The sequence below is a fragment of the Pan paniscus genome, chromosome 8 (assembly GCF_029289425.2).
Source record: "Pan paniscus chromosome 8, NHGRI_mPanPan1-v2.0_pri, whole genome shotgun sequence".
Lineage (NCBI taxonomy): Eukaryota > Metazoa > Chordata > Mammalia > Primates > Hominidae > Pan > Pan paniscus.
In genome coordinates this window covers 106954832-106979119 of record NC_073257.2, presented here as the reverse complement: position 1 = coordinate 106979119, position 24288 = coordinate 106954832, and the positions used below count along the sequence as shown (strand labels likewise).

Here is a 24288-nt window from a genome sequence, read left to right as displayed (position 1 = left end):
CATTTACAATAGTCACAAACAAAATTAAAGATCTAGGAATTAACTTAATAGTATGAGAGAAAGATCTCTATAAAAAAACTGGAAAACTCTAATTTAAAAAATTGAAGAGAACAGGGAACAAATGAAAAGATATTTCATGTTCATGGAATGGAAGAATCAATATTGTTAAAATATTCTTGCTACCCAAAGAAATCTACAGATTCAATGCTATCACTACCAAAAAAAATGTCATTCTTCACAGAAATAGACAAAAAAACTATCCTAAAGTTTATAAGGAATTATGAAAGACCTAGAATAGGAAAAGCTATTCTAAACAAAAATAATAAAATCAGAAGAACCACATTACCTGACTTCAAATTTTACTACAAGGTTAGAGTAACCCAAAAAACATGGTACCGGCATAAAAAAAGGACACATAAACCAATAGAACAGAATAGAGAATCCAGAGACAAATTTACACAACTACAGTGAAGTCACTTTTGACAAATGTGCTAAGAACATACACTGGGGAAGAGACAGTTTTTTCAATAAATGGTGCTAGGAAAACTGGATATCCATATGCAGAAGAATGAAACTAGACCTCTATCTATAATCATATACAAATATCAAATCTAAATGGATTAAAGACTTAAATCTAAGACCTCGAACTATGAAAATACTACAAGAGAACAATGAGGAAAATCTCCAACACATTGGTCTGGGCAAAGATTTCTTGAGCTATACCCCACAAGCACAGACAACCAAAGCAAAAATGGACAAATTAGATCACATCAAGTTAAAACACTTTTGCATAATAAATAAAACAATCAACAAAGTGAAGACACAGCCCACAGAATGGGAGAAAATGTTTGCAAACTACCCATCTGACACAAGATTAGTAACCAGAATATATGAGGAGCTCAAACATTTCTGTAGAAAAATATTTAATAATCTGATCAAAAAATGGGCAAAACACTCGAATAGATATTTCTCAAAAGAAGATGTATGAATGGCAAATAGGCATAAAAAATTTGCTTAACATTGATCATCAGAGAAATGCAAATTAAAACTACAATGAGATATCATCTCACTTCAGTGAAAATGGCTTATATCCAAATGACAGGCAATAACAAATAAAGAGAATGTGGAGAAAAGGGAGCCCTCATACACTGTTGGTGGGAAGGTAAATTACTACAACCACTATGAGAGAACAGTTTAGAGGTTTCTTGGAAACTAAAAATAGAGCTACCATATGATCCAGCAATCCCATTGCTGGGTGTATACCCTAAAGAAAGGGAATCAGTGTGTCAAAGAGATAACTGCATTCCTATGTTTGTCACAGTACTGCTCACAATAGCTGAGATTTGGAATCAACCTAACTGTCCATCAACAGATGAATGGATAAAGAAAATGTGGCATATATACACAAAGAAGTTCTATTCAGCCATAAAAAAAGAATGAGATCCAGTCATTTGCAACAACTTAGATGCAACTGGAGATCACTATGTTAAGTGAAATAAGCCAGACACAGAAAGACGAACATTGCTTGTTTTCACTTATTTGTGGGTTCTAAAAATCAAAGAAATTTAACTCATTTCATACCCCCCATTCTCCCACTACCCTTCCCATCCTCTGGTAACTCTACTGTCTATTAGAGAAGTTACTCTCTCATAGTTACAAAAGGCTGGGAAGGGTAGTGGGAGGGTGGGGGGTATCTGGGGTGCTTAATGAATGCAAAAAAATAGTTAAAATAAAAGACCTACTATTTGATAGAAAACCAGAGTGATTATAGTCATTAATAATTGAATTGTACATTTTAAAATAACTAAAAGAGCATAATTATATTGTAACTCAAAGGATAAATGCTTGAGGGGATGGATATTCTATTTTTTGTGATGTGATTTTTACACATTACATGCCTGTATCAACACATCTCATATACTCCATAAATAAGTACACCTACTATGTACCCACAGAAATTAAAAATTAAAGAAAAAAATTAAATGAATTCAAAAACAAAGAGAGTCTCTCTACTGTAAACCTTACAAAAAATAATGTGAAATCCTTACTCCTATATTAGAACAGAATAGAAAACCCATAGATAAAGCCACATACCTATGGCCAACAGATCTTTGGCAAAGTTAACAAAGATATACACTGTGGAAAGGACACCCTATTCAATAAATGGTGCTGGGAAAATTAGCTCGCCATAAACAGAAGAATGAAATTGGGCCCCTAATTCTTACTACATATCAAAATTAACTTAAGATGGATTAAAGACAAATATGAGACCTAAAAGCATAAAAATCATAGAAGAAAACCTAGGAAAAATTCTGACATTGGCCTAGGCAAATAATTCATAACTAAGACCCCTAAAACAAATGCAACAATATCCTGTGACAATTGGAACTTTGCCCAGTTTTTAATGGGGTTATTTGTTTTGTCTTATTGACTTGTTTGAGTTCCTTATAAATTCTGGATATTAGCTCTTTTTTGAATGCACAGTTTCCAAATATTTTACTCTATTTTGTAGGTTGTCTGTTTACTCTGTTAATTATTTCTTTGCTGTGCAGAAGCTTTTTAGTTTAATTAAGTCCCATTTGTCTTAAGATGTTTTAGCAAAAATAAGAATCTAGATGTAAATCTTACACTATTCACAAAAGTTAACTCCAAATTGTTTATAGAACTAAATGTGAAACACAAAACTATAAAACTCTGAGAAGATAACATAGGAGAAAATATAGAAGACCTTGGCAATGGTTTTTCAAATACAACAAGTGCACAGTCCATGAAAGAACAAATCAATAATCCGAACTTTGTTAAAACAAAAAAGTTTTACTCTGTAAAAGACACTATCAAGGGAGGGAGAAGTCCAGCTAAAAGAGGAATAATAGTTCCAAAAGATACAAGAATATATCTTTATAAGAATAAAACACTGTCATCCAAAATACCCAAAGAACTCTTAAAGCTCAGCAACAAAAAAGTGGACACCCTCAATAGAAACATGGGCAAAGGATTTGAACAGACACCCCACCCACGAAGATAAACAGATGTCAAATAAGCATGAAAACTGTTCAACATCACACATAATTAGGGGCCTGCAAACGAAGACAACAATGACACATACCTTTATAATAATGAACATCTAAGGCATTGATTAAACCAAATGTTGGCAAGGATTTGAAGCAATGGGAACTATTAGTTATTGCTGATATGAATGCAAAATGTCACAGACACTCTGGAAGAGAGTTTGGTGGCTTTTACAAAACTAAAATATGCTTACCATATGATCCAGCAGTTGTGCTCCTTGATATTTGCCAAATGAGTTGAAAACATATGTCCACACAAAACTTGCACAAGGACATTTATAGCATCTTTATTCATTATTGCCAAAATTGGAAGCAACCAAGATATCCTTCACTAGATGAATAGATAAACTGTGGTACATCAATGCAAGGGAATATTATTATATTACTATTTGGTGGTAAGAAGAAATGAGCTTTCAAGCCATGAGAAGACATGGAGAAACCTTCTGCATATTAATAAGTGATGGAAACCTGCCTGAAAAGGCTACATACTGTGTGATTCCAACTATATAACAATCTCTTATAGTAAAGGCAAAACCATGGCAACACTAAAGTGAACTGTGGTTCACTTGTTACCAAGGATTTGCATGGAAGGGAGAGAATACGCAGAGCACGGAGGGTTTTTAGGACAGCAAATCTATTCTGTATGATGCTACGATGGTGGATGTATGGCATTATACATCAGTCAAATTTATAGAATGTACAACACAAACAGTAAACCCTATGTGAACTTCGAACTTTGGTTGATGATTATGTCTTATTGTTGGTTCACTGACTGTAACTAATGAACCCCACTGATGGGGGTTGTTGATTGTGGGAAAGACTATTTGTAGGTGCGGTGAAGGGGTTTGTGGGAACTGTTGCTCGGAGCCTAAAATTGCTATAAAAATAAATTCTATTAATTAAAAAAAAAACCCCGCTCTAATTCACAACCCTATCCAAGCTGAGGTGGGTGTCAATCTGTGACTGTAGAGGGCTTAATTAATGCTAATACACTCTTGATCATTTGGACTTAGGTGGGAATTCTATGGGATAGGGTATGTCACTGAACCACCAAGCAGGAAAACTGGGATTCTAATACAAAATCTTTTACTGGTGCATTGATAATGCTCTAACTCACTGAGTCACCAATTGCTCATTCCTGAAAAACAAAGCAAAATTAAATTAGTAGATCTCAGAGATCCCGCCTGTCTTTAAATTATCTATGTTCCTTTTATTCTATAAAAAGAAAGGTCAAGGCAGGAGCCTCAGCTCAGGAGAAGAAACAAGGAGCAGAGCAAGGACAACTCTTTCTCAAGGAATAAAATTATTGCTCTAAAGAGAGAAAGTGAACTTATTTTATCCAAATAAACTAGCTTATACCTACGTGAGTGAGGCAGCAAATTACTACTTCCCTTTGCCCTGGATAAAGGGTTCACCAGGACCTGGACTCACTCACCTTTTGAAGGTTATAAAACCAAACACGTCTGACCCACATTTTACTCAACTGGTGCTAGAATTATTAACTAAATTAATGTTTATTTTGAAAGTCACTGATTAGATTAATCCACAAGTATTGAATTTTAGTCAATCTTGGTGGCCCGGTTTAACTGGATGTTTTGCTTAAAAGGAAGGCAGCAAGATGCAGGGGTTATGGTTTCCAGCCCCAGCTTGGTCACTTGCATTCTGTGTGTCCTTAGCTAAAGTACTGAATCTCCATGGTCTAACTTTCTCCTCTCTAAACTGGGAATAATTTTACAGTGGGCAAAGATAATTGAGAGAATAAAAAGAGATGTGATGAGTGTGAAAATTCTCTGTAAATTTGTCATAATGTCTATAAACATAATTGATAAAACATTGTATAACTGGGTCTTAATATTTTCTTAATGAAAGAGCTGGAAATAACTGTACTGGTCAATTTAGAATAAAGGTAATCTTTTCAGAGCATGCCTTTGTATACACACTTTGTTATTAGTGATCTAGTAATGTTCATAAATCCAGTTGTATTTAGATCTTCATGACCATTGACTATCAGTTCCCATTTCAGGTCTGCACATTGCAGTGGTTCTGTGCCCTGGGTCCATTCAGTGATTTCCCTGTGTTCTGTCTTCTGTTGAATCCACAACTGTTGTTCTGTGTATAATTTCTCTTCCTTGCTGTGTATGATTACATTCTATTATTTGTAACAATAACAGACCAAAAACAATAGAAGCAGCCATGTCTGGAGGTGACTGGAAGGTGGAGAAGCCATAGATTTTCAAGCCCTGTGCCATAAATTATGTGAGATTGGCCCTTTCCTTAATAGTGCTGAACAACTTTCACTTGTGAGGTGATGCAGAGGGGAGAACTCTAATTTTTATTTCTTCTTTTGAGCGTCTCCGGTCCTCTTATCCTTATAAACAAATAATGGACTTCTATTTAATGTGAAGCCTGTTGCTTTCTGAACAGAGTCAAGGTGGCATATCTTCAGAGTAACTAATGTCTGGGGTTTGTTTTGTTTTTCTAAAATTGTTCTTGAGCCAGCTGTGGTGTAAGTGGTAATGAACCCCAATGGGTATCAGAAGATCTCTGCTCAAATCCCGGTTTTACCGGCAATGAGCTGTGTGGCACTGACAGGTGTCCTGTTCTCCCAGAGTTTCTTTCCCAGTTTGAAAAATAAAAAATGATAATCTTTATATTCCAGTCTCTTTTAATGATGAATATACGTTTATATATACTTTTATATATTTAATATAATATTTAATAGTATAAATATGTATTTATGTTATTATTATGTAATAATGTATGTAACACTCCCTGCTAATTCAGTTTGTCTCTTTGACATGTAAAGTAAATAATCACCTATTATTATAATAATGTAATAATAACACAAATATTATTATGTAATAACATATATTTATGTATATTGTTTATATACATTTAAATATATATAAATATACATTTATTAGCTAATAATTTGATATATATGGTAATTCAACATGTATGAGTTATATTCACTATTTCATGTTTAGGCAGCTGTATTTTAAGTGAACTATACTAAATATTTGAAAGGCTTTTGTTATCAAGGGCTAAGTCTCCTATTTTTTGATATAGCATTATAATGTACATTTTTTATATACAAAATATAGAATACACTGATTTCCCTCAAGGTCATAAATTCCCAACTGGCCATTAATCTGAGAATATTGAATTTTGAGTATATTCTAACATAGAATCATTTACTTCAGTGTTTCTCCATCATCACAGCACATTGGAACAACCAGGGACTTTTAATTAAAAATACCTGGGCTCCAATCCAATACAATTAAACCAGAATCTCCTAGATTGGCACTGGAAAGAAGGAGTAGGACAAAAGAACATTTTTTTATTTCTATCCACGGGCCAAAGTCCACTCAGAAAAAAAGTATAAATTGGATCTAGGTGATTGTTTACTTTACATGTCAAAGAGACACACACTAAATTAGCAGGGAGTGTTATAAAAGCTTTGGAGTGCAAGCTCACAGCTGTCTTAATAAGAAGAGAAGGCTTCAATGGAACCTTTTGTGGTCCTGGTGCTGTGTCTCTCTTTTATGCTTCTCTTTTCACTCTGGAGACAGAGCTCTGGGAGAAGGAAGCTCCCTCCTGGCCCCACTCCTCTTCCTATTATTGGAAATATGCTACAGATAGATGTTAAGGACATCTGCAAATCTTTCAGCAATGTAAGTATGCCTTAAGTTCCTCCAGCCAATTGCAAAGGGTAAGTTATTTGACTGCTATTTTTAGACAAAATATATTCCTGGAAGCACACTATTATAATAGATCATTGTAAAGCAAAATACTCCCTCTGAACTTCTTTGATGTTTCTTTTGTCTTCCTATTTTTTTTTTTTGAGATGGAGTCTCGCTCTATTGCCCAGGCTGGAGTGCAGTGGCACTATCACCACTCACTGCAAGCTCTGCCTCCCAGGTTCACACCATTCTCCTGCCTCAGCCTCCCCCGAGTAACTGGGACTACAGGTGCCCTCCACCACGCCTGGCTAATTTTTTGTATGTTTTAGTAGAGACACGGTTTCACCGTGTTAGCCAGAATGGTCTCAGTCTCCTGACCTCATGATCTGCCTGCCTTGGCCTCCCAAAGTGCTGGGATTACATGTGTGAGCCACCGTACCTGGCCTCTTTTGTCTTTCTAAGTCTGTCATTGTCAGAAATAGCGGAGTGAGTTGATGCATTTTGTGAATACAGAAACATTGGGGTCATTGTATTATATAATCATTTAATACAGTGGCAAAAGTTTAAAGTGCTGTTTCTCCTCTTTGTTTCACAGTGTTTTGCTATGATTTTTGACTGAAGGTGAAGGGAAGTGTGTGTGATTAGAAATTTCATCCAATAAGTTCTCTACTATAGTAGTCATGTGTTTTATTCAGAATGGTCATGAAAATTGAACTTCTCTGAAGATTCATTTGATGGCTAATGTGAAATAAATATCTGTGGGTTCAGGGCAAACATAAGTGCATGAAAGAAAGAAGTAATCAGTCAGGGCCCAATTGGTGGTTAACAGAATTCTTTTGGATTCTGAAGAAAGCCACTGTCTGTGGCCAAGGTTGCTGGAGAATGGAAGAAATTGTTCTTCCAGGAGATGCTGAATGTCCTGATTCTAACTTTGTGGTGCTTCATCGTTCCATATTGGTAATACCAGCAGTTACAAACTGGACTGGGCATTAGAATCACCTGGGGTGACACTGTAAATACAGATTTCTAGGGTTCATCACAGGACTGCTGTATCAGAATCCTCATGTTAAGAGCTTTACAAGTGACCCTGAAGTCCTTAGCTGGGTAGTGGCCTCAAGGTGGACATGGGGGATTGATAAATTGCTCAAGCATCAGTTTAAATTAGCAGAGATTCCAGTTTGGAGCTTCTACATATTACCTGTGGGACTCTGAGAATGAATCTGCAATTCTCTGGCCTCAGTTTCTTCATTTTTAAAACAGGGCAAATGAATGTGCTCAATGTGTTGAAGTGAGGATGAACTGTGTGATTTGTGTACCAATTGCCTGGGTCATTGCGTGGCACATCACAGGCCATGTATAAGTGGCAGCTATAACAATCACCATCACATTTATGTACAAAATTCAGAAATATCGAATCTATGTGTGGCAAATATGAACATTAAAAAATACAATGAAAATGTCAGTCTGAATCATACATAGTATTTGGAGCAAATAGCGACTTATTTTGCTGCTATTTGCATTTCCTTTCCCAGTTCTCAAAAGTCTATGGTCCTGTGTTCACCGTGTATTTTGGCATGAATCCCATAGTGGTGTTGCATGGATATGAGGCAGTGAAGGAAGCCCTGATTGATAATGGAGAGGAGTTTTCTGGAAGAGGCAGTTCCCCAATATCTCAAAGAATTACTAAAGGACTTGGTAGGTGCACATATTTCTGTGTCAGCTTTGGTAATTGGGGTGAGGGGGATGGAAAACAGAGCCCTAAAAACTTCTCAGCAGAGCTTAGCCTATCTGCATGGCTGCCGAGTGTTGCAGCACTTTCTTCCTTGGCTGTGAATTCTCCCAGTTTCTGCCCCTTTTTTTATTAGGAATCATTTCCAGCAATGGAAAGAGATGGAAGGAGATCCGGCGTTTCTCCCTCACAACCTTGCGGAATTTTGGGATGGGGAAGAGGAGCATTGAGGACCGTGTTCAAGAGGAAGCTCACTGCCTTGTGGAGGAGTTAAGAAAAACCAAGGGTGGGTGACTCTACTCTGCGTCACTGACCTTAACAGTTACCTGTCTTCACTAGTGACATCCTTGGAAACATTTCAGGGGTGGCCAGGTCTTCATTGTGCATCCTGGTTGTCAGCCCTCAGGTGGTGGAGGGAGATTTGAAGCACAGAGACAAGGGAGGTTTTGTGTATCTGTGCTTTGCCTGTATAAATGTGTTGGTTCATAGGGTGTAGGAATAAAAGGTCATTTAATCCTATTTTCTGCTCAATTTTGTTTCCTTGTTTTCAAATCAGAAATCATAAATAAGGGTCTTGAGTTCATTTTTGAAGAGTTAAAGAAGGTTTCCCCCATAGCATAAATCTGCATTACCTCCACCAGAACATTTCACCAGAGAACACTTGGAAAGTGGACATGGTGAAAGTGACCTCATCACACTTCATGAAATATGAACCAAGTTATATGTGCTTTCATTTAATTCGAGTTTTTTCATATGGTCATACTCACATGTCTGGAAATTCCTTCCAGGTCCATGCCTACAGCTCTGGCCAGCAATGACACTATGTATGGTTTTACTTGCTTAGGTATATCTCAGTACAGTTTTCATCAGTTCTTATTTCTCAGGAAACACAGTACTATTTGAAAACTGTCAGGATTAATTATTTCTTGTTAACCACTACTTACTGTAGCAATTAATATATTTTAAGTAAATATAATCTATAGTATAACTCAGCAAATACACAAATACTAATTTGTAAATAATTTGTTTAACTAGATTTTAACTATTATGAAAAACTCTTTATCCTGTCTTCTTTAAATGTAATTTGGCTATGTTTTCAGTTTTGTCATCTTTTTTCCCCTGTATTGGTTCTTAGCTTTGAAATTTGTGCTAATCATTTTTCTCCCACTGCCAATTTACTCACCTATGAAGTGCTTGTTATAATCAATCTGATTATCAGCTGGGATATAAAATTACCTTTTTAAATTCACTCTCCCAAATGCAGTAAAAAAAAAAAAACCTGGATATCAGATTGTACCTGAGAAACACACACACACACACACACACACACACACACACACACACACACACACACACGCTCTCTCTCTCTCACCAAGGCTTCCCAAATTACCTTTCACCCCCTTGGCTAAAACAACAGTTTTTCTGAAACTTTAGAGCCCTGTAATGTTTAAAGGAGTCTGGCATAGAAGCAGCTAACTCAGCAGGTTTCTTGTTGTTCAATGTTCCAACTTTATTCACAACCCTTTCATTTCGTGTCACTCTTATTTAGGACCTATAGATGTAAATTTGGGCACCCTTTCCATTTATGTTCACTAGTCACTTGGTTACAGCAATTTCATTTTAGAGATTCCTTCACCGAATAAAAGCCTTTTTAATAATGTCTTTACCTGTAAAATTACAGATTTGGCCTAACTTATGGTCAAATTTAAAACTTTATTAAAACATACTTATCTTGATGACTATACTGAATAATATCCCAGAATCCACAAGAGTAGTTTTGCCCAAATGAATTAAATTTGGAAGATGATTGGAAATGATAAACATTATTTCCAAAGGAAGGAAATTCATTTTTTACAAATTGAAAAAATAAATAAAAAGATTCCATTTATCAATTTACTTTTTGGTTAGCTTTACTGGGATTTAGATTTGAAATAAAAAGTTAACATTTTACTTATTTAGATAAACAAATCTGTTATACTTAATGCTCATTTATATTAGTTTTTCTTCTCATACCATATGGATGTACTTGCTTTTCACATTTGTTCCCTCAAACACATGCATTCACCCACAATCTCCCTAACTTTATTCCCATTGGTTCAGCACATTATACTTTCAGCTATTCATTATATATAAGACATTTCTAGGTCCCCAACTTTTCTCTTCCTATCTCTGTGTTTTATTGTCCAGAGGCTTTGCAAACAGACATGATTCTGCTCTAAAAACTTGAATTATTAGGATTTCGAAAAAGTCTTCTTTTTCCTTCCAAAATAAAAGACACTTGGGGTTAAAAGAGTTTAAATAAAGGCATTGGATGTGAAAAACCACAGGCGAAATGACATTGTTTAGCTAGCCTGTAATGCTCAACTCATATTTAAGGTAAAAGTAATGTGTTTATTTCATCCATGCTGATTTTTTTGGACACATGGGGAATTTGTAAGATATTGTTTAAAATTTCTAAATTTCCTTTATGTCTTAACAAACGCAAATCTTTTAAATATTTATTTTTTAATAATTTTTAAAAAATTTTTTAAATCTTTAGCCTCACCCTGTGATCCCACTTTCATCCTGGGCTGCGCTCCCTGCAATGTGATCTGCTCCGTTGTTTTCCAGAAACGATTTGATTATAAAGATCAGAATTTTCTCACCCTGATGAAAAGATTCAATGAAAACTTCAGGATTCTGAACTCCCCATGGATCCAGGTAAGGCCAAGATTTTATTTTCCTTGGAAACCATTTATGCTCTTTTTTTATGATAAGTCCAAAATTCTATATGGACCAAGCCATGAAGTGCATGTTTGAACACCACAGTCCTGCTCAGAAATTTATGAAGTGAACATCTGGGAAAGATGACCAAGCCTTTTATTTTACACACAGAAAATGAATGTCCAAATAAAGGGGTGGCTTTCAAGCCCAATGGCTTCCTGACCAGTGGTTTATCCACTAAATCCCAAAGCCTGTTTCAAAAAGCCCAAAAGCATGTCCATATCACCCCATGGACATCCGGGCCCTTTCTGAAGGCTTCCATTACTCAGTAGGCTTATCCTCCAATCAATGCTTACTGACCATTTCATCACATTACTTGGCAGAAATATTCTAATTTAGGGAAAGATTATCTCCATCAAGGAGGGAGAATATTTGTGATCATAGAAGGTGCCAGGAAACACTGAGTAGGGCAGGTGTGTTTGATGCTGCTGCTGAGAACCTGGCTGATGAGGCAGCTAGGTTAGGAATGACAAAAATGATCGGTTTTATGGTATATGAACCATAAACAAACGTCCAAATTTTATCCTGTGCTGAATTGGCATGCCCTACACTCTGCCTAAATAATAACTGTGTGATCTTAGAGAAATCACTTAACTGCTCAGGTGCATGGCTGGGTTTTAAGATATCTTTGAGCTGCTCCCACTTCTAAAATACTGATTTCATTTTTGAAGCTACTTCACAGAAATAAAAACAGTGGGTTCTAGCTTTGTACTCTCTATCAGGTTGTCCAAAACCAGTTAACCTCTAGTGTCATCAACTAAATATAAATCATAGTAATTCATGCCATTTTATATTTCAAGGTTGTAGGGAAGACTTGGTTTAAAAATGAGAAAATTGATATTAAAATGCTTTTATACAATAAAAATGATGTATGAGTGAAGAAAATAATTACCACCTTTGATTTCCTGTTCAAAATTTTCAGCCTCCAATCTTTAGGTACAGAAAATTGCTATACGTGCACAATAAAAATTTCCCCATCAGAAGCGCAAGGGGTCAGGGAATTCCCTTTCCTAGCCAAGCAAAGCTGTGAACAGACGGCACCTGGAAAATTGGGTCACTCCCACCCTAATACTGTGCTTTTCCAGTGGTCTTAGCAAATGGCACACCAGGAGATTATATCCTGCACATGGCTTGGAGGGTCCCATGCCCACAAAGCCTCACTCATTGCCAGCACAGCAGTCTGAGATCCAACTGCAAGGCAGCAGCGAGGCTGGGGGAGGGGTGTCCACCATTGCTGAGGCTTGAGTAGGTAAACAAAACCACCAGGAAGCTCGATCTGGGTGGAGCCTACTGCAGCTCAAGGAGGCCTGCCTGCCTCTGTAGAATCCACCTCTCGGGGCAGGGCATAGCTGAACAAAAGGCAGCAGAAACCTCTGCACACTTAAATGTCCCTGTCTGACAGCTTTGAAGAGAGTAGTGGTTCTCCCAGCATGGAGTATGAGATCTGAGAATGGACAGACTGTCTCCTCAAGTGGGTCCCTGACCCCTGAATAGCCTAACTGGGAGGCACCCCCTAGTAGGGGCAGACTGCCACCTCACAGGGCTGGGTACTCCTCTGAGACAAAACTTCCAGAGGAACGATCGGGCAGCAACATTTGCTGTTCAGCAATATTTGCTGTTCTGCAGCCTCTGCTGCCGATACCCAGGCAAACAGGGTCTGGAGTGGACCTCCAGCAGACTCCAACAGACTTGCGGCTGAGGATCCTGACTGTTAGAAGGAAATCTAACAAACAGAAAGGACATCCACACCAAAACCCCTTCTGTACATCACCATCATCAAAGACCAAAGGTAGATAAAAGCACAAAGATGGGGGAAAAACAGAACAGAAAAACTGAAAATTCTAAAAATCAGAGTGCCTCTCCTCCTCCAAAGGAACGCAGCTCCTCACCAGCAACGGAACAAAGCTGGATGGGGAATGACTTTGACGAGCTGAGAGAAGAAGGCTTCAGATGATCAAATTTCTCCAACCTAAAGGAGGAAGCTCAAACCCATCGCAAAGAAGTTAAAAACCTTGAAAAAAGATTAGATGAATGGCTAACTAGAATAACCAATGCAGAGAAGTCCTTAAAGGACCTGATGGAGCTGAAAACCATGGCAGGAGAACTACGTGACACATGCACAAGCTTCAGTAGTTGATTCGATCAAATGGAAGAAAGGGTATCAGTGATTGAAGATCAAAAAAATGAAATGAAGCAAGAAGAGAAGTTTGGAGAAAAAAGAATAAAAAGAAATGCACAAAGCTTCCAAGAAATATGGGACTATGTGAAAAGACCAAATCTACGTCTGACTGGTGTATCTGAAAGTGACGGGGAGAATGGAACCAAGTTGGAAAACACTCTGCAGGATATTATCCAGGAGAACTTCCCCAACCTAGGAAGGCAGGCTAACATTCAAATTCAGGAAATACAGAGAACGCCGCAAAGATACTCCTCGAGAAGAGCAACTCCAAGACACATAATTGTCAGATTCACCAAAGTTGAAATGAAGGAAAAAATGTTAAGGGTAGCCAGTGAGAAAGGTCGGGTTACCCACAAAGGGAAGCCCATCAGACTAACAGCGGATCTCTCGGCAGAAACTCTACAAGCCAGAAGAGAGTAGTGGCCAATATTCAACATTCTTAAAGAAAAGAATTTTCAACCCAGAATTTCATATCCAGCCAAACTAAGCTTCATAAGTGAAGGAGAAATAAAATCCTTTACAGACAAGTAAATGCTGAGAGATTTTGTCACCATCAGGCCTGCCCTAAAAGAGCTCCTGAAGGAAGCACTAAACATGGAAAGGAGCAACCGGTACCAGCCACTGCAAAAACGTCAGATTGTAAAGACCATCAAGGCTAGGAAGAAACTGCATCAACTAACGAGCAAAATAACCAGCTAACATCATAATGATAGGATCAAATTCAAGCATAACAATATTAACCTTAAATGTAAATGGGTTAAATGCTCCAATTAAAAGACACAGACTGGGAAACTGGATAAAGAGTCAAGACCCATCAGTGTGCTGTATTGAGGAAACCCATCTCATGTGCAGAGATGCACATAGGCTCAAAATAAAGGGAAGGAGGAAGATCTATCAAGCAAATGGAAAACAAAAAAAGGCAGGGGTTGCAATCCTAATCTCTGATAAAACAGACTTTAAACCAACAAAGATTAAAAGAGACAAAGAAGGCCATTACATAATGGTAAAGAGATCAATTCAATAAGAAGAGCTAACTATCCTAAATATATATGCACCCAATACAGGAGCACCCAGACTCATCAAGCAAGTCCTTAGAGACCTATAAAGAGACTTAGACTCCCACACAATAATAATGGGAGACTTTAACACCCCACTGTCAACATTAGACAGATCAACGAGACAGAAAGTTAACAAGGATATCCAGGAATCGAACTCAGCTCTGCACCAAGCGGACCTAATAGACATCTACAGAACTCTCCACCCCTAATCAACAGAATATACATTCTTCTCAGCACCACACCGCACTTATTCCAAAATTGACCACATAGTTGGAAGTAAAGCACTCCTCAGCAGATGTAAAAGAACAGAAATTACAACAAATTGTCTCTCAGACCACAGCGCAATCAAACTAGAACTCAGGATTAAGAAACTCACTCAAAACCACTCAACTACATGGACACTGAACAACCTGCTCCTGAATGACTACTGGGTACATAAAGAAATGAAGGCAGAAATAAAGATGTTCTTTGAAACCAATGAGAACAAAGACACAACATACCAGAATCTCTGGGACACATTTAATGCAGTGTGTAGAGGGAAATTTATAGCAGTAAATACCCACAAGAGAAAGCAGGAAAGATCTAAAATTGACACCCTAACATCACAATTGGAAGAACTAGAGAAGCAAGAACAAACACATTCAAAAGCTAGCAGAAGGCAAGAAATAACTAAGATCAGAGCAGAACTGAAGGACATAGAGACACAAAAAACCCTTCAAAAAATCAGTGAATCCAGGAGCTAGTTTTTTGAAGATCAACAAAATTGATAGACCATTAGGAAGACTAATAAGGAAGAAAAGAGAGAAAACTCAAATAGATACAGTAAAAAATGATAAAGGGGATATCACAACCGATCCCACAGAAATACAAATTACCATCAGAGCATACTATAAACACCTCCACACAAGTAAATTAGAAAATCTAGAAGAAATGGATAAATTTCTCCACACATACACCCTCCCAAGACTAAACCAGGAAGAAGTTGAATCTCTGAATAGACCAATAACAGGCTCTGAAATTGAGGCAATAATTAATAGCTTACCAACCAAAAAAAGTCCAGGACCAGGTGGATTCACAGCCAAATTCTATCAGAGGTACAAGGAGGAGCTGGTACCATTCCTTCTGAAATTATTCCAATCAATAGAAAAAGAGGGAATCCTCCCTAACTCATTTTATGAGGCCAGCATCATCCTGATAACAAAGCCTGGCAGAGACACAACAAAAAACGAGAATTTTAGACCAATATCCCTGATGAACATCGATGCAAGAATCCTCAATAAAATACGGCAAACTGAATCCAGCAGCACATAAAAAGCTTATCCACCACGATCAAGTGGGCTTCATCCCTGGGATGCAAGGCTGGTTCAATATACGCAAATCAGTAAATGTAATCCGGCATATAAACAGAACCAAGACAAAAACCACATGATTATCTCAATAGATGCAGAAAAGGCCTTTTAAAAAATTCAACAGCACTTCAGGCTAAAAACTCTCAATAAATTAGGTATTGATGGGACGTATCTAAAAATAATAAGAGCTATTTATGACAAACCCACAGCCAATATCATACTGAATGGGCAAAAACTGGAAGCATTCCCTTTGAAAACTGGCACAAGACAGGGATGCCCTCTCTCACAACTCCTATTCAACATAGTGTTGGAAGTTCTGGCCAGGGCAATCAGGCAGGAGATGGAAATAAAGGGTATTCAATTAAGAAAAGAGGAAGTCAAATTGTCCCTGTTTGCAGATGACATGATTGTATATCTAGAAAACCCCATCATCTCAGCCCCAAATCTCCTTAAGCTGATAAGCAACTTCAGCAATGTCTCGGGATACAAAATCAATGTGCAAAAATCACAAACATTCCTCTACACCAATAACAGACAAACAGAGAGCCAAATCATGAGTGAACTCCCATTCACAATTGCTTCAAAGAGAATAAAATACCTAGGAATCCAACTTACAAGGGACGTAAAGGACCTCTTCAAGGAGAACTACAAACCACTGCTCAACAAAATAAAAGAGGCTACAAACAAATGGAAGAACATTCCATGCTCATGGGTAGGAAAAATCAATATCATGAAAATGGCCATACTGCCCAAGGTAATTTATAGATTCAATGCCATCCCCATCAAGCTACCAATGACTTTCTTCACAGAATTGGAAAAAACTACTTTAAAGTTCATATGGAACCAAAAAAGAGCCCGCATTGTCAAGTCAATGCTAAGCCAAAAGAACAAAGCTGGAGGCATCAGGCTACCTGACTTCAAACTATTCTACAAGGCTGCATTAACCAAAACAGCTTGGTACTGGTACCAAAACAGAGATATAGACCAATGGAACAAAACAGAGCCCTCAGAAATAATACCACAGATCTACAACTATCTGATCTTTGACAAACCTGAGAAAAACAAGAAATGGGGAAAGGATTCCCTATTCAACAAATGTTGCTGGGAAAACTGTCTAGCCATATGTAGAAAGCTGAAACTGGATCCCTTCCTTACACCTTATACAAAAACTAATTCAAGATGGATCAAAGACTTAAATGTTAGACCTAAAACCATAAAAACTCTAGAAGAAAACCTAGGCAATACCATTCAGGACATAGGCATGGGCAAGGACTTCATGTCTCATACACCAAAAGCAATGGCAACAAAAGCCAAAATTGACAAATGGGACCTAATAAAACTAAAGAGCTTCTGCAAAGCAAAAGAAACTACCATCAGATTGAATAGGCATCCTACAGAATGGGAGAAAAATTTTGCAATCTACTCATCTGACAAAGGGCTAATATCCAGAATCTACAAAGAACTCAAACAAATTTACAAGAAAAAAACCAAACAACCCCATCAACAAGTGGGCAAAGGATACGAACAGACACTTCTCAAAAGAAGACATTTATGCAGCCAAAAGACACATGAAAAAATGCTCATCATCACTGGCCATCAGAGAAATGCAAATCAAAACCACAATGAGATACCATTTCACACCAGTTAGAATGGCAATCATTAAAAAGTCAGGAAACAACAGGTTCTGGAGAGGATGTGGAGAAATAGGAACACTTTTACACTGTTGGTGGGACTGTAAACTAGTTCAACCATTGTGAAAGACAGTGTGGCGATTCCTCAGGGATCTAGAACTAGAAATACCATTTGACCCAGCCATCCCATTACTGGGTATATACCCAAAGGATTATAAATCATGCTGCTTTAAAGACACATGCACACGTATGTTTATTGTGGCACTATTCACAATAGCAAAGACTTGGAACCAAGCCAAATGTGCAACAATGATAGACTGGATTAAGAAAGTGTGGCACATATACACCGTGGAATACTATGCAGCCATAAAAAGGATGAATTCATGTTCTTTGTAGGGACATGGAGGAAGCTAGAAACCATCGTTCTCAGCATACTATCACAAGGACAAAAAACCAAACACTGAATATTCTCATTCATAGGTGGGAATTGAACAATGAGAACACTTGAACACAGGAAGGGGAACATCACACACTGGGGTCTGTTGTGTGGTGGGGGGAGGGGGAAGGGATAGCATTGGGAGATATACCTAATGTATATGACGAGTTATTGGGTGCAGTACACCAACCTGGCACATGTATACATATGTGACAAACCTGCACTTTGTGCACATATACCCTAGAACTTAAAGTATAATAAAAAATGTATACATGTATAAAAATTTCCCATCAAAATGGACATGATATCTTATTCATATTTATAGTTATAATTTCAATCAGGGCTTGGTGTAAGATACATATATCTTATGACATGTTTTTATTTAATATTCTTTTCTCTTTTAGGTCTGCAATAATTTCCCTCTACTCATTGATTGTTTCCCAGGAACTCACAACAAAGTGCTTAAAAATGTTGCTCTTACACAAAGTTACATTAGGGAGAAAGTAAAAGAACACCAAGCATCACTGGATGTTAACAATCCTCGGGACTTTATCGATTGCTTCCTGATCAAAATGGAGCAGGTAAGATATTAGCAACAGATCAGTATTTTGATTTCTTGTCCATTTTGTGATTCATCGAATCCTTCTGTAATTTACTAAGGATGTTTAAATGATCAGGCCAGTAATGCTTGACAAGCATCTTAATTACTTTTCGTATTTATGGGCCTGCACTAAACATCATGGAAAATACAAAATTGTCCAATGGCTAGAATGCATAGACCCTCTTCTTGAAATAAAAATAATCTACATGAGTAGAATAATATAGACACTGCAGTCAAATGGAAACAATTATAAATAAGTAGAAAATACAAAATATCCTACCACAAACTGAAGATGGATATCAATATTGCACATAGATTATGTGACAATGGAAAAGAATGGCTTATCATAAATGGGCTTCCTGTATGCCCTGCACATTGACATAGCCCTTAATATATTTGCAGTGTGGAACAGAAGAAAGGTTTCAGATGGAATGAGTAGTTTGTGGAGAGGTGAGTGGTGGGAAAGAGTTGGTGGATGGAAGAGAGAAGGTTTAATTTAGTGTAACCTAAAATGAATTTGCACAAAGGAGTTGGAGGTTGATGTTTATCAGGTAACCTGTGAGAGTGAATCCTGTTATTATTGAACTATTTATTGAAAAAGTATATTTTTTCCTATTGAATTGTCTTGACAACCTCATTAAAAACCAGTTGAGTATAAATGTGAGGATTTGTTTGTGGGCTCTCAATTCTACTCCATTGGTCTGTCTGTCCTTATGTCAGTAGTACCTCATTTTGAAGTCTTAATTACTGTAGTTTTGTGTCAAGTTTTCAAATCAAAAAGTATGAGTCCTCAAAGCTTTTTTCAAGACTATTTGGGCTTTTTTGTGTTCATTTAGTCGCAACAAAAATTTAAGAATAAACTTGTCAATTTCTGCAAACAAGCTCATAGGAATTTTAAGATTGCATTAACTCTATAGATTAATTCAGAAAATTATGACATTTTAAATATTGAGATGAAATTCATATACCATATATCACCCAATTTAAAGTGTACACTTTAATGGTATTTTGTTTAATTACAATACTGTGCAACTGAGGTAGGAGGTGGGAGTCAACTCCAGAGGTGGGTCTTGGACATGGGACCAGATTGATGGCTAGCTAAAACAGGGCCAGGATGAAAGCAGCTTTCAATCATTCCTGCCCACCAGTATGCCGTGTCAATTTACTATTCCCATGGCAACACCCAGGAGTTACCTCCCCTTTCCATGGCACCCAATGATCCAAAAGATAGGACCCCTTCCTTGCACAAACTGTCCCTTAATACGCATGCAATTAAAAGTGGGTATAAAAATGACCACAAAACTGCCCTGAGCTGCTACTCTCTGCCTATATCATAGCCCTGCTCTGCAGGAGCCCTCGCAGAGCTGTACCACTGCCTGTTCAACAAAGCTGTTTTCTTCTACCTCTGAGTTGCCTTTGAATTCTTTTCTGGGCAAAGCCAGGAACCCTCCCAGGCTAAGCTCCACATTGGGACTCGCCTGCCCTGCATCACAACTACCATTCCTCTCTACTTTCAAAACTTTTTTATCACTCCACAGAAACATACTATATCATTAAATAGTCACACCTCATTCCCAACTCCATCATGTAGTAAACATTAATCAACTATCTTTATGGATTTGCCTATAATGAGTATAACATATAAAAAGACCCATGGCATATGTGATCTTTTTTCCTGGCTTCTTTCACTTAGTATAATGATATGGAGGGTCAACTAAGTTTTAGCATGTGATAGTACTTTGTTGTTTTGTGTGGTTCAATAATATTCCATTTTCATGTACACATATGACAATTTGCTTATCATTCATCTGTTGATGATCATTTGTGTTATTTTCACCTTTTGGCTCTTATAAATAATGTTGCTATGAACATTTGTATACAAGTTACTTCATGAATATATTTTCATTTTTCCAGGGTATAGTCCTAGGAGTGTTATTTCTGGGTCATATGGTAATTTTATGTTTAACTTTTTGAGAAACAACTAAACATTTCTACAGTAAATACACCATTTTAAAATCCCATCAGCAATGTTTGAGGGTTCCTCTTTTCCATATTATAGCCAATATTTGTAATTTTCTGTTTTTTGTGTCAGTGCAAAGTGGTATTTCATTGTGGTTTTGACTTGACCAATGATATTAATTAGCTTTTTACCATTTTTACATGTTCTTTAGAGAAATGTTATTCAAGGCCCTTGTTCATTTTTATTTTATTTTATTTATTTATTTATTTATTTTGGAGACAAGGCCTCTCTGTGTTGCTCAGATTGGAGTACAGTGCTGTCATCTTGGCTCACTGCAACCTCTGACTCTTGGGCTCAAGTGATTCTCCTACCTCAGCCTCCCAAGTAGCTAGGAGCACAGGCACAAGCCCCCACACCCAGCTAATTTTTGTATTTTTTTTGTACAAACTTGGTTTCACCATGTTTCCTAGGCTGGTCTCAAACTCCTGAGCTCAAGCAGTCCACCCATGTTGGCCCTCCCAAAGCACTGGGATTGCAGTTGTGAGGCACCACACCTGGCCCTTTGCTTATTTCTATACTGGGTTGCTTGTCATTTGTTGTTGAACTGTAGGTAATTGTTTATGGATTCTGGGCATTAAACCGTTACTAAATACGTATGAAATGCAAATATTTTCTCCCATTCTACAGGTTGTCATTTCACATTTTTAATTTTGTCCTTTGATGAACAAACATTTTAATTTGGTGAGGCCCAGTTTATCTCTCTTATTTTAGTTGCTTTGGTGTCAAATCTATGCATCCACTTCCAATTCTGAAGGCATTAAGATTTAACCCGATGTTTTATTCTAAGAATTGTATAGTTTTAGTTCACATGTAAGTTTTTCGTTCACTTTCAGTTATATTTTGCATAAGAGTGAGATAGGGGTTCAACTTCATTCTTTTGTATGTGGCTACCCGGTTGTCCCAGCACTGTTTGTTGAAGAAACGCTTCCTTTATTTATTTATTTATTTTGAAACTCTTCCTTTAGATTAAATGATCTTGGTACATTTGTTGAAAATGAACTGGGCATAGATGATTAGGTTTATGTTTGGATTTCAATTTTATTCCACTGGTCTTTATTTCTTTCCTTTTGCCAGTACCATGCTGTTTTGACTACTATAGTTTTGTTCTGAAGTCTGGAAATTTGGAAATTGAGTCCTCTCCCTGTAGTTGCATATAAATTCAGGATGGGCTTTTCCATTTTTGCACAAATAAAAATTTTAAAAAGGACATTGGAATTGTGACAGTGATTACATTCAATCTTTAGATTACTTTTGGAAGCATTGCCATCTTAACAATTTTAAGTCTTTCATTATTATTATTATACTTTAAGTTTTAGGGTACATGTGCACAATGTGCACATTTGTTACATATGTATACGTGTGCCATTTCAATCCTTTAAAATGACATGGTTTGCCATTTATTTAGGTACTCCTTATTTTTCTAAGCAACATTTCATAGTTTTCAGTCTTTTATCTTCTTGATTATAGGTTCTCAGGGCTTTTGGCCCTTTTGATGCTATTGCAAATGTAACTATTTCCTTGATTTTATTTTCATATTGCTCATTGCTGATATAAACAGACACAACTGATATCTGGACCAATCTTACATCCTAAAATTAAGCTGAAAACATTTATCAGCTCTAGTTGTTTTTTGTGGGTTATATGGACTTTTCTTTATATATAATTGTGTTATCTTAAAATAGAAATAGTTTTACGTCTTCCTTTCTTACCTAAATGCCTTTTATTTCTCTTTCTTGTCTAATTGTTTTGGCTAGGACCTTAAGTGCTATGCTGAATAGCAGTAGTGAAATTGGATATACTTGGATCTTTTCCCCCTGATTTTGGGGTATAAGCTTTTAGATTTTCACAATTTGATATAAAATACCTTTGGAATTTTTATAAATACATTTTATTATAAGAAATTTCCCTTCTATTCATATCTTTGAGTGATTTTATCAGGAAGAGTATTGAATTTTGTCTTATGCTTTCTCAGCTTCTATTCAGATGGTGTATTTTGTTAGATTTTTCCTTTCTTTCTAATATGGTGGTGTATTACATTGATTGATTTTCTTATTGAAGCACTCTTGCACTCCTCATATAGATCCCATTTAGTTATGGCACATAATCCTTAATTTTTTAAAAAAAATCCATAATATATAAGTTGCTACATTATTTCTCTTTCTTGTCTAATTGTTTTGGCTGGGACCTTAAGAACGATGCTGAATAGCAGTAGTAAAAGTAGATATACTTGGGGTTTTTTACCCCCTGATTTTAGGGCATAAGCTTTTAGATTTTCACAATTTGATATAAAACATCTTTGGAATTTTTATAAATACATTTTATTAGGATAAGGAATTTTCCCTTCTATTCATATTTTTGAGTGATTTTTTATATTATACTTTAGGTTCTGGGATACATGTGCAGAATGTGCAGGTTTGTTACATAGGTATACATGTGCCATGGTGGTTTGCTGAACCCATCAACCTGTCATCTAGGTTTTAAGCCCCGCATGAATTAGGTATTTGTCCCAGTGCTCTCCCTCCCCTTGCTCCCCACCCCGCAACAGGCCCTGGTGTGTCATGTTTCCCTCCCTGTGTCCATGTGTTCTCATTTTTCAACTCCCACTTTTGAGTGAGAACATGCAGTGTTTGGTTTTCTGTTCCTGTGTTAGTTTGCTGAGAACGACGTTTCCAGCTTCATCCATGTCCGTGAAAAGGACATGAATTCATTCTTTTTTATGGCTGCATAGTACTCCATGGTGCATATGTGCCATATTTTCTCTATCTAGTCTATCACTGATGGGCATTTGGGTTGGTTCCAAGTCTTTGCTATTGTAAATAGTGCTGCAATAAACACACTTGTACATGTGTCTTTAGAGTAGAATGATTTATAATCCTTTGAGTATATACCCAGTAATGGGATTGCTGGGTCAAATGGTATTTCTGGTTTTAGATTCTTGAGGAATTGCCACACTGTCTTCCACAATGACTGAAGTAATTTACACTCCCAACAGTGTAAAAGTGTTTCTATTTCTCTGCATCCTCGCCAGCATCTGTTGTTTCCTGACTTTTTAATGATCACCATTCTAACTGGTGTGAGATGGTATCTCATTGTTAATTTTATGTGTGGATATTGTAAATGGGATTACTTTTAAAAATTATTTTTTAAATTGTTCGCTGTAGGAATATAGAAATACTACCAATTTTTGTGTGTTATTTTGTATCTTGCAACTTTACGGAATTTGTTTATTATTTCTCACAGTTTTTTAGTGGAGTCTTTAGGTTTTTTTAAATATAAGATTATATTCTCTGCAAATGAGTATAATTTGACTTCTTCCATTCTAATTGGGATCCCCTTTATATCTTTCTCTGATTGCTCTAGCTAGGTATTCCAGTACAATGTTGAATAACAGTGGTGAAAGTAAGCATCCTTGTTGTTTTCCAGACCTTAGAGGAAAGGCTTTTAGTTTTTCCCTATTTAGTATGTTACTAGCTGTTGGTCTTTTGTAGATAGCTTTTACTATGGTGAGGTATGTTCCTTCTATACCCTGGTTTTTTTAGGGCTTTTACCATGAAGGGATGTTGAATTTTATCAAATAATTTTTCAGTATCAATTGAAATGACCATATGCTTTCATTCTTTATTCTGTTGATATGATGTACCACATCAATTAATTGGCATATGTTAAAGCACCCTTGCATACAGGGATAAATCCCACTTGGTTGTGATGAGTGAGCTCTTTAATGTATTCATTAATTTGGTTTGCAGCTATTTTCTTGAGGATTTTTGCATG

The 24288-nt window shown here is 36.8% G+C and overlaps 1 protein-coding gene across 4 annotated transcripts in view; it reads left to right on the top strand.

The window, feature by feature from the left end:
* CYP2C8 (cytochrome P450 family 2 subfamily C member 8) overlaps window positions 1–24288 on the top strand; it is a 129659-nt gene that overhangs the window by 89961 nt on the left and 15410 nt on the right. For 2 of the 4 annotated variants that reach the window (XM_063607491.1, XM_055093168.2), the window contains 4 exons: window positions 8284–8446; window positions 8617–8766; window positions 11020–11180; window positions 18301–18477. In XM_063607491.1, coding sequence (XP_063463561.1) covers window positions 8284–8446; window positions 8617–8766; window positions 11020–11180; window positions 18301–18477 — 651 coding nt within the window. Of the gene's footprint in view, window positions 1–6022; window positions 6743–8283; window positions 8447–8616; window positions 8767–11019; window positions 11181–18300; window positions 18478–24288 lie in introns of those variants that run through there. The other 2 variants (XM_034931134.3, XM_003825388.6) reach the window with 2 other exon arrangements.